Source organism: Giraffa tippelskirchi, chromosome 4 (genome assembly GCF_054371585.1).
Source record: "Giraffa tippelskirchi isolate mGirTip1 chromosome 4, T2T-mGirTip1v1.2.pri, whole genome shotgun sequence".
NCBI classification, from domain to species: domain Eukaryota; kingdom Metazoa; phylum Chordata; class Mammalia; order Artiodactyla; family Giraffidae; genus Giraffa; species Giraffa tippelskirchi.
In genome coordinates, this window is record NC_137278.1 from 181824230 (window position 1) to 181836324 (window position 12095).

Here is a 12095-nt window from a genome sequence, read left to right on the forward strand (position 1 = left end):
ACCTGGAACTCATGGACAGGTAGACTGTAACAGGGAGGCTTTGTAGAATGGTTTAGGAGACTTCCAGTTACAAAGATTCGAAGCACATGAAGACAGAAAGTGCAATGCTATATGAATCAGTCTTTTTGTAAGCTTGGTGTTGAGAGGTGATTATATTTTGAGAAGACTAAGTAGAGACAGATTTTAGAATAGGAAATTATATGTGTGTATCTATATATAAACAAAGATGAATTTGAGACATTTTTAGATATGAAAGACTCCATGAGTGATGACAGATAAAGAAGAAATGAGACAACCTTAGCTTTGGAAAGAAGAAATGCCCCTTTTTTCTCAAAGACTGAGGAAATGAGGGGAGAAAAGGGGTAAAGTTACAGAGAAATTGTGAGATGGACAGAAAGAAAGCTGAAGGGGTATGTTTCCAATGCTTCCATCTCCACAACGTTCGCTTCCACATTATTTGCCAAGAGCAAGTCGGTTGGGGCCAGTGGGGCAGCCGTAGAAGAGAAACAAAGAAAATGGAGGTTTTCAGAATTTGAAAATGGTCTGGGGCGCATGTGTTCTTTTTATCATTATGCACCATTCTGTTATGATCTCTCAGTTACTCTGCTCAACATCCAAAGTAGACACCAAGATAAGATTTGCTTTCATGTCCGAAGCATGTAAAAGGAAAAATATTTTATTTGGCAAAAAGGATTCACTTCATAATAGACATGAAAGCTCATAAATATGACACTGTTGGTGTATGAGATACTTTTGTAATAGCCCCAGAACTGGAATCTTTAACTAAGGGAATAACTGATATATTTGCATTTTTTGTCATGTGGGGAGTTTTTATTTCAGCATTCTGAGGATTAAGTATGACAAAATATTTTAGAAAGGCAAGAATGTATTTCATGACATTTATCATCTGACTTTTTCCACTACTGAAACTTCTCCTATTTTCTTTCCCTGAGAAGGCCTTTCACCACATACACATCCCTCATATTTTCTGAGGATTCGATGCCACTACAATTTACTTTTCTCTTTTCAACAAATGCAGATGTTGAAAGCTGAAACTGTAATGAGTAATAATGTACTGGAATAAAAGCTGTGAGCATTAATGGTGTTGTAAAGGTCACCCCTGAAAGAAGAATTAATGTGTTATGCCCTTAATAAACCAGGGAAAACTGTGGATCGAAAGATAACTTAAGTTATCGTTAATGACATGGGGCTCTTTGCTATATTATCTATTAGCTACAAATAAAGAGTGTGAGTTTTTGAGGTTGGTGAGCAATATTACACTGCATTCTATAAGAATACTTTTGTATGATATGCAAATGATAGCCAGTGCCATTGAAAGCTCCTTAAAAAGCATGAATAGTTCAGAAGAATGATGGATAATTTTAGAATCATTTGACCAGATGTTATCTTTCTTTTACTGGCCTTTCCAACCTTTGCTGTGTATATGTATAACTTTCAACTTTTATCAAAGCATTTTAGTCTGTTTTCTCACTGTTTATTTTAAAATTATACACCTTTAACTAGGGCTTCCCTGGTGGCTCAGTGCCAGTGCAGGAGATGTGGGTTCGATCCCTGGGTCAGGAAGATCCTCTGGAGAAAGGAATGGCACCCCACTCCAGTATTCTTGCCTGGAGAATCCCACAGACAGAGGAGCCTGGGGGGCTGTATTCCATGCGGTTGCAAAAGAGTCAGACACAACAGAGCAGCTAAACAACAGCAACAAATATCCCTGTCATCTAGTCAGAAATTGTTATTTTCCAGGTAAGGAACTGCAGCTGAAAGAGGCTAAGCATTTACCCAGGGATTCTGAGTAAGTCCCTGTCACAGTAAGGACAGTCCTGTGATTCTGTAGTTCTTACCGCTATTGGAATTGTAAAGAAACAAATGCACGTGACCACCTAGTAACTTACTCAAACCTCACAGCCAGTGGAGGTTGAGACCTTACAGTCATGGCCTCTGGGTTGCATGCTGTCTTTTTTAGTCGTTACCTGTTGGCAGCCTCTCTGCCTCAGATGTTCTTCTCAGTCGTCTATTTATCCTTTCCCTTATTCATCCCATAAATGGGTATTGAATATTGTCTCTATGCCATACATTTTGCTAAGTATGGAGGATAAGCAGATGAAAGTCTCAAACTAAGGATTTAGATATCTAGAGTCTTTGTTCCATCATGTCTTCAGAAGATATTGGAACATATTATTCTTGCCCTTCATTCCTCAGAGGCATTAACACATGAAATGTAAAACTTTACTGAGCAAATGTAGGAAACGCACATTGATTCAGTAAAATAAAGGGCAATATTTTCAAGTCCAGTAATGTGCTATTTATCTCTACAACTTGCTAATTTAAAATACAATGATGTGAATAAGCATCTTACTTGTAAATTTCATTACTTTACATTTTTAATGAGAAAAAGCTTCTGTGAATGTAGGTTATTAAACGAGAACACTGTAATCATTTCTTAGAAAGCCACTAGATTATCAGGAAGTTAAGGATGTTATTCACCATCTAACAATTAATATTTGCATAGCACTTTACAGTTTACTTTCACATTTATTATCGAATTCTCACAAATTTTAATAGATGAAGAAATGGCTGCATATCAGGGTACCAAAAATTTGATGTTGATAAGTGACCTCAGAAAACAGAAAAAACTTAATATTTTTTGAATATTACTTGAAACACATGTACCCTTACTTTTACTACATTCAATAAGTTCTGCATAAAATAATTAAATGCAGTAAATAAGAATTTGTATTACCCTGATAGTACACTTTAAAGCCATGAATTTTAAGAAACCTGTGTCATGTGGTTCAGGCTCCCATTTATATGATGAAGTAGATCATCAATGAACTTGGAATTACAAAGGAAGATACTTTCCACTTAGAAATATGCATTTATTCCTTCAAAAGACTCTACCATGGGCCAAAGGAATAAAAGGCTGAAAGAAAAAAAAAATGCCCTCAAATAACTCATAGATTCGTGTGAAAGACAAACTTATGAAAACAAGAGACAACATGACAGTAAAAGCATCTCAAAGCTTTTGCAGGAGCCTGGAGATGAGAAGTACTAAGGTTGCCAAGGAGCATGTCTGGGATATGTCAGGAAAATTCTTAAGAAGGCTTGACATTTGAGTAAATTCCCAAACACACCAGAAAATGCCTATTTCAGTTTAAGAGGAAAGCTTGGGAGACAGGGGAGGGGGTGAAGAAGAAGGCTTGTCCTTGGAACAGGAAATAGTTCAATGCAGCTTAAGCACAGAACTCTTGAGAAACCAGCAGGAAATGACGTGGGAAGGATAAGCAAGGTTGATATCATGAGACTATTAGGCCATTTTAAAGTGTTTGGAATTTATCCCAGAATGATGCTTTGGGGGGAACATTAAAGAGTTTCTTGTTCCAGGATATTTGGAATATGATACTGTTGTTATCTCTGGAAGATTCACAGTCACATTAATGTATTCAAGATTTGGGAAATACATGCCACAGAGAAATCCTTTAAACTTTAATTTAGTATTTCCCTCACTCTTTTGAACATGGAATTATTTTTTCACATAATATTCAGATAGTCAATTTAAGTGCTCTTTTAAGCTCTCGGGTAGGAAAATGAAAGTGAAAGTTGCTCAGTTGTGTCCAACTCTTTGCGACCCCATGGACTGTAGCCCACCAGGCTCCTCTATCTATGGGGATTCTCCAGGCCAGGATACTGGAGTGCATTGCCATTTCCTTCTCCAGTGTATCTTCCCAACCCAGGGATCGAACCCAGGTCACATTGCCGGCAGATTCTTTACCATCTGAGTCACCAGGGAAGCCCAAGAATACTAGAGTGGGTAGCCTGTCCCTTCTCCAAAAGATCTTTCCAACCCAGGAATTGAACTGGGGTCTTCTGCACTGCAGGCAGATTCTTTAACAGCTGAACTACCAGGGAAGCAAGAGTTGAGTTTTTAATTGAGTAAAGTAAAGTGATTCAAATTCCCTTTTTTGGAAGATATTGGAATGCTTCAGCTGGAAGCAGAGTAGGAGAGAGACTCAAAGAGTGTATGCTTAAAGACAGAAACCAGTTATGAGGTGAAAACATTAGCCCAAGTGAGATATGAGGTGGCTTCAGCGAAAGCAGGAGCCAATGGTGATGGAGAAAAAGCACATTTGAGAGCTGAGGAAGAGACATAACCCCAGACACTGGTTGTCTTGTGTTTTGTACATATGAACTGAAGGAGGTATCTTAGATGGCTCCCAAGTGACTGGATGGACAACTGGAAAGGGACATAGAATGTAGGAAGAACAGAGTGAAGTGGTGGGAAGATGATGAATTCCATGCTAGACATGCTTCATGGGACAGTCCAGTAGAGAAGCTTGGTAGACAGACCTGTATGCCTGGAAATCAGGAAGGGTTTGAGACAGGCAGTAGATACTTTACAGTCTTTAGGAGCATCCCTTGAGTCTTAGGAGCTTCCTTAAGACTAATTGCCATACATTGGTTTGGAAGGCTGTCACGAAAAATTACCATAAACTGTGTCTCACTATTTGGAAGCTAGAAAGAAATCCAGAGTCAGGGGATTAGCATGCTTAGTTCCTCTGGAGGCATTGAGAGAGAATCTATTCTATTCCTCTTCCAGCTCTAGGGCTCCAAAATCACTGCAGGTGGTGACTGCAGCCATGAAATTAAAACACGATTGCTCCTTGGAAGAAAAACTATGACAAACCTAGACAACATATTAAAAAGCAGAGACATTAATTTGCCAACAAAGGTCCATCTAGTCGAAGTTATGGGTTTTTCCAGTAGTCATGTATGGATGTGAGAGTTGGACCATGAAGAATACTGAGTGGCAAAGAATTTGATGCTTTTGAACTTGTGTTGGAGAAGACTCTTGAGAGTCCCTTGGACTGCAAGGAGATCAAACCAGTCAATCCTAAAGGAAATCAACCTTGAATATTCATTGGAAGGACTGATGCTGAAGCTCCAATACTTTGGTCACCTAATGTGAAAAGTTGATTCATTGGAAAAGACCCTAACACTGGGAAAGATTGAAAGCAGGAGGAGAAGGGGTCAACAGAGGACGAGATGGTTGGATGGCATCACTGACTCAATGGACATGAGTTTGAGCAAACTCTGGGAGATGGTGAAGGACAGGGAAGCCTGGCATGCTGCAGTCCATGGGCTCGCAAAGGGTCAAACACCACTGAGCAACTGAACAACAACCCAGCTCTTAGAAGCTTCAACAGTCCTTGGTGTTCCTTGACTTATAGATACATAGTTCCAGTGTCTGCCTCCATGCTCATGTAACCTGAGTCTGTATGTCAAATCTTTCCCTCCCCTCTCTTAGAAGAACACAAATCATTGAATTTAAGGCCCATTATAAATCCAGGGTGATCTCATTTCAATATCCTTAATTTACACATCTGCAGAGACTCAGTTGCCAGATAAGGATGCCATTCACCGATACCAGGGGTTAGGACACAGCCTATCTTTTTGAGAGACAGTTCAACCAGTTCCAAGTAGTTTGCTCTTTTTCCTTCTATCTTTTAACGGGCTCTTCCCTTGTGGAACAACCATTCATTTACTCTTTCTGTTTAGATTTTATCCCCTCTAGATTGGACGTTCCAGTTGGTCCCTTCTTTGGCCCCTTAAAATATATAATGTCTGTGTATACAGTCAGTCATGTCCAACTCTTTGCGACCCCATGGACTGTAAGCCCACCAGGTTCCTCTGTCCATGGACTTCTCCAGGCAAGAACCTGGAGTGGGTAGCCATTTCCTCCTCCAGGGGATCTTCCTAAGCCAGGGATCAAACCCAGATCTCCTTTATTGCAGGAGGATTCTTTACGGCTGAGCCACCAGGGAAGCCCCAAAAATATATAATAGGGACTGTTTTAATTTTGAGAATTTTGTTGGTTATGGTTAAGAAGGACCAAGGTATGAAAAATCAAACTGTGGTAAATGTAACACAGTCACAGACCTCACACCTTTCTTACATTAATGATTCCTAACCTGGAAGAACTAAAGAGCCTCTTGATGAAAGTGAAAGAGGAGAGTGAAAAAGTTGGCTTAAAGCTCAACGTTCAGAAAACTAAGATCATGGCATCTGGTCCCATCACTTCATGGGAAATAGATGGAGAAACAGTGTCAGACTTTATTTTGGGGGGCTCCAAAATCATGCTGATGGTGATTGCAGCCGTAAAATTAAAAGACACTTACTCCTTGGAAGGAAGGTTGTGACCAACCTAGATAGCATGTTTAAAAGCAGAGACATTACTTTGCCAACAAAGGTCACACTTTGTAATGACCTTTTGTGACCAACCTAGATAGCATATTAAAAAGCAGAGACATTATTTTGTCAACAAAGGTCCGTCTAGTCAAGGCTATGGTTTTTCCAGCAGTCATGTATGGATGTGAGAGTTGGACGGTGAAGAAAGCTGAGCGCCAAAGAATTGCTGCTTTTGAACTGTGCTGTTGGAGAAGACTCTTGAGAGTCCCTTGGACTGCAAGGAGATCCAACCAGTCCATCCTAAAGGAGATCAGTCCTGGGTGTTCATTGGAAGGACTGATGTTGAAGCTGAAACTCCAATACTTTGGCCACCTGATGTGAAAAGCTGACTCATTTGAAAAGACCCTGATGCTGGGAAAGATTGAGGGCAGGAGGAGAAGGGGACGACAGAGGATGAGATGGCTGGATGGCATCACTGACTCAATGGACATGGGTTTGGATGGACTCAGGGAGTTGGTGATGGACAGGGAGGCCTGGTGTGCTGCGGTTCATAGGGTCGCAAAGAGTGGAACACAACTGAGTGACTGAACTGTACTGAACTGAACTGAACCTGCTTTTCCCAAATGTCATTTGAGGTGGTAACTGGAAGCCATATTGGTCTTTGCCCTCCCATTTTCCTCATAAGAAGCTTTACAAACCTCTCCTAAACCCTTACCCTTCCTTCTGATCCTGTCTTGAGATGTACATATTGCTCAAGTATATAATGAAGGCAGAATAACATGTATCAAGTGATTATTCGGGGTCTTTTGAACTCTAATGGGTGACTCCCATTTCACTGAACCTCGGTACCAACAACAAAGGATATCCCCTCACAGATTTTATCATAATGGTCAAAGCTGTGCAACAGGACTGCTAAGGATAAGCATATAGGGGAAAATGAGAGGAAAAAAATACAAGAACATTTTTCTACTGCCTCCTCAGGTGTACCAAGTGTTATCTACCCCTTCACGTGTTATTTCATTTAATTCTTCCATTAGCCTTATGTTCATTTTACAGTTGAGAGAAATGGAAACTCAGTGAAATTAAGTGTTATAATTTGGCAAATATCACACTTCCTAAGAAGTAGAAACCTGTATCCATGTGAATCCAATGCCCAAGTTTTACCTGTTTCATTTTGCCATTCTGTAAGTAAACTGACAGTTACTAAATAACTTTCATGGACCACTTATTTATGCTGATAGACCATATTAACTCATTTAATCCTCACAAAGCCATATTATCTAGTGAGGTTATTACATTTAACCAGTAAGGCCATTGAGATATAGAAAGGTAAAACAAGGTGTACACTTTGTATATAGCAAGTAAATAGTAAGGTTAGGATCTTAATTCAGGCTTATCCAACTCCAAAGCACAAATTATTTTCTGGTGATTGAAATCCTGGACCAAATTTAAGGAGCGGATGAAGAAAGAGTTCAGGCAAGGATATGAGGATGGAGGAATTGAGATGAGGATCCAGTGCTGTGATGAGAAACAGGGAAGGAAAGAGTTTCAGTGACAAGGGGATTGCCAGTGCTGTTTCTGCCATGGGTGGAAGGTGTCCCTTGGGTTTCGCATCTGCAAGTGCAAGGGCGGTGGAAACAAGACTAGAGTGAGAATGCGAAGGGAGGTAGGAATGAGAGAATATGATGTGAATCTTTGAGAAATTTGGTTTGGAAGGTGAAGAGACAGGATTGGAAAGAGAGGGCAACACAAAGTTGAGAGAATTTATTTGCTTGTTTCAGAAGGAGAGCCTTAAGGACTTGCAAATTGAGGTGGTAGCAATAGGAGAGCAGTCCAAGTGGATGATGGAAACGTGAAAGAGAATAACCAGTAGAGAGGTATAGAAATCTAGAGTGTGAGTTTAGGGGATTTGCCTTGATTTTTCATTGAAACAGAAGGAGGCAATGGGTACCATTGGTGATAGATTGGAAGCTGGCCTGGGATAGGAGTCTGGGTGGAGCATGAAGGTGAGAGTTCAGCCTTATTGGTCTTCCAGAATTAGAGATGAGGTCTTTTACTGAGAGAAGAAACCAGCAAGACTGAGAAGTAGGTGACTGTGATGAGAACAAAATATAAGGGATCAGCAAGCAATCCTATTATGATTCAACTCTGTAATATATAAACTGCTTTTTGGTTTAACACAGCAGATACACGTTAGAATTTCACGTAGCATTTTAACTAAAGCTCAAGTCTCTGAAAGCAAGAATATTTCTTTTCAAGTGAACACCTATATCTACCTGCATGCCCACGCACACTTCACACTGGAAATAGCCATTGCAGAACATGTGTATGTTTGTCAGTTATGCACCCCCAAAATAATTTTCATCCTTTCTGCGTATATATTAATAATTTCTCCTGCACAGTGTTATATTGGCAGTGCCTAAAAAGCATAAAGAATTCATACTTTAACTCAGTGCTATGTCCTGAACCATTTCCAATACATTTGTGCTCTGGAGAAGCTAAATAGATTACAAAAATGCATGGTACCATGGTACCAGGCCATACATAAACAAGGTTTGTAAAAAGTAAAGTGTTAGTCGCTCAGTCGCGTCTGACTCTGTGTGACCCAATGAACTGTAGCCCACCAGGCTCTTCTGTCTATGGAATTCTCCAGGCAACAGTTCTGGAGTGAGTTGCCATCCCCTTCTCCAGGGGATCTTTCTAACACAGAGATCAATCCCAGGTCTCCAGCATTGCAGGCAGATTCTTTACCATCTGAGCCAGGGTTTAGAGGATAGGGAAATCAGGCTGACCTTCTTAAGATCTTTTGCTAAAGGAACATATTCCAAAAACATCCCTGTCACATAAGAGCAGCATTTCATTCTAGAGCAGTGTTTGTGAACACAATGAGTTAGAGAATAATATTTAAGTATCAAGTCAGGATGCTGAGGATACTAGAAGGTTAAAAACGACCATAAATTTAAGCACATGTTAACCCTAAAGGTTAATCTGACCTAGATCTAACTAGTTGTTTTTGATTCATATTGTATTTATAATGATCAAGGATGAGCTGTTTTTTTGAATACATTCCAATGAATTGAGCTCAGAAAAGCAAAATAGATAGTATCTCTCAAGGCTCCCCTTTCTGTTGTCTACCCTGGAACTTCTCTTTCTGCCTCAAGATCAGAGGACAATGCTCAGTCTGGGCATAATAAAGGGAAAAAGACATGCCACATTTAGAAGCCTTCCAGCACCAAAGCACTGTGCTAATCTGACATCAGCTTCTTCAATAGAAATGTTTAAGCAGCGCGAAAGTATTCTAGGTTTTTTTGGCAATCAGCAGATCAGATAGAAGAGTCTAGTAATATAACGAGGATGTGTAATCTGACATGATTAGACAAGGCCCTTTAGTACCAGAACATTCATAATTGAGACAAAGAAAGAGTATTAATAACACTTTCCTAACACGGCAGTTAGCCATTTTATATTTCCTTTCTTTAATCTTAGTGTTTTTCAACAAATCAGGGGATTTAATAGCGTGTTTTGGCAGATTAGAGGATTTATGGCCCAGATGTTTTTTGTTCTAAAAATGGATTAGGGTGTAAAGTTTGCTGGAATCCATGGAACATGTTGAGGCAAGCCGGTCATTTTATGTGTGATTAGTGCCTGCCTTCTGTCTCACAGTCCCTCCATCTGTCACAATTCACCAATGGATCTGGTTAGATTTAGCCTCATGTCACAAACAAGTCCCTTTTCTGGGCAATTTCATATTATAGATTCAGTTTATGCCATTTTATGCCCTAGTTAAAAGATAGGGACAGTGAAAGATGATATATTAGCTCTCCTTTCAATATTTGCAAAATGATCCCTTTCCCTCACTATTCTACCCTAAAATCATGCAGATTATCAGCATAGTGTGCATCAAACTAAATGACCAGTGTTAAAATAAAAATTAAAATTAGCCTTTCTCCTTACACCTGTTATTCTTTGAAAGACATAGCTTGGCTTTTTTTTTTTTTTTTTTTTTTTTTACTAACTGGATTGTGGAGTTGCAGACACAAGTTGGTCATTTGACCATCCTATTAAGAGTATGAATTAAGTGTAATTATAGTTACCCAGTAGCCACCATTTCTTATCCAACAATTACAGGTGCTAAGTTACATTCTGTGCTTGAAATTTAGCCTCTTCGCCACTGCAAGTTTGTATCTGTCACAAGTCACTGCCACCTATCGTTTATTTTACCATGGATGGATGCAAGGGGGAGAATGCTCTTCTTCCAGAGTCAGTTAATAATGATTTGTTCCTTCTGTATATGACAAACCTAATAGTGTCATATTCAAACTCTAAACTGACATTTCTAATACTATGAGAGTATCAGTAAATAACAGTGATAATTATCAATACTTGTATCCTCTGGTAACATTCAAATGATCCTCATAGGGAAAAAAAATGAAAGGTAGGTTGTATTTTTGCACTACAAGATACTCAGGTGACTAAAAAAGTTTATTTAAAGACTATGTTTTAAACATCTTTTCAAACACGTGGAACCAGCTGTATTTCACTTAAATATTACGTTTTGATAACAGATGTTTGGCACCATGTTGATGTAATTGTGTGAATCAGTCATTATCAATTATTCATTCATTCATTCATTTCAGACTGATTTCATTGAAAAATTAGTATATGCCAGACACTAGCCACTCCCAAAAAAGAAGTGATTTTTATGGTGGAAAGTTAACCTATCTGTATGTTTGTGCAAAACATATCCGTCATTCTGTTACATCTTCAGGTTATTTAAATGACCATGATGCTGTCACCAAGGCAATCCAAGAAGCTCGGCAGATGAAGGAGCAGCTCCGGCGGGAACAGCAGGTGCTTGACGGGAAGGTGGCTGTTGTGAATAGTCTAGGTCTCAATAACTGCCGGACAGAAAAGGTGAGTTCCTAAAATAATGGTTGTCTTTCCAAAAATATTTAAATTGCTTGAATGTCTTCTTTATATTTTTCTCTTCTCACCATCCTCAAAATGACTGTTCTCCCTCCCTCTTTCCCTTGATCAGTACAGAATTCTTCATGCCCATCCTAATCAAAACCATCTGGAAATGAAGCATTATAATTCTCTTCTATCCATCTGAACCTTATTGACAATTACTATCCCCTCTTCTGCCATCACTTTGTATTAAAATGAAGTGACATTTGAAATATCTGGGTCTAAGTGAAAGTTTTGCTTTACAGAGATGCTCAACTTGTATTTGGGGATGAGCTGGATTTGAAAATGCTGAATCTTCTTTAATCAGCATAAGCTTGGATGATACCCGCGCTCGAGGTCTAAGTATCTAAGAGCCTGAACTTGTCATAATAAGTTTCCAGCGCGAAGCACTGTCATGGTGTAGATGACTGTACAATTGGAAATTTTGACTTGATTATAAAACAAAGTTTGTTTAAAATGGGAACAGTATTAGTATACCTATTATTATACTTAAGCCCAGTGAAACTTCTGAATTTATCTGCGCTATAATAATTTCAAACTATTTTGCCTAAGATACATTGTATTTTATTCAGAAAAAAATAATATGTTACTATAGAAGGCTTGAAGTGATTATACTTCCTTTGGTCATATTTGGTATTTTTAATTCAAATTTTAAAGTGTTATTGAATCCCCTTTCTCTCAAAATCCAGTAGCTAAATACAGTATATAAGAGAAAAAATGATCAGCTACTTAGTAATAACTCAAAACTTAATTCTCATAGGAAGCTTACGAGTCAAACAGCATCACCCAGAATGGATAGGTTGCTCATTTGGATAACTTTCTGGTTTCCCAGGTTTTCTATGGAATTTTACATATAATCTCTAAGTGAAAGTGAAAATGTCAGTCACTTAGTCATGTCCAACTCTTTGCGACCCCATGGACTGTAG

At 39.0% G+C, this 12095-nt stretch overlaps 1 protein-coding gene across 50 annotated transcripts in view; it reads left to right on the forward strand.

Moving 5' to 3' along the window:
* SOX5 (SRY-box transcription factor 5) overlaps positions 1 to 12095 on the forward strand; it is a 1114103-nt gene that overhangs the window by 1069646 nt on the left and 32362 nt on the right. For all 50 annotated transcript variants that reach the window (XM_081482956.1, XM_081482931.1, XM_081482958.1 and 47 more), the window contains one exon: positions 10970 to 11115. In XM_081482956.1, the coding sequence (XP_081339082.1) occupies positions 10970 to 11115 (146 nt within the window). The remainder of the gene's footprint in view (positions 1 to 10969; positions 11116 to 12095) is intronic.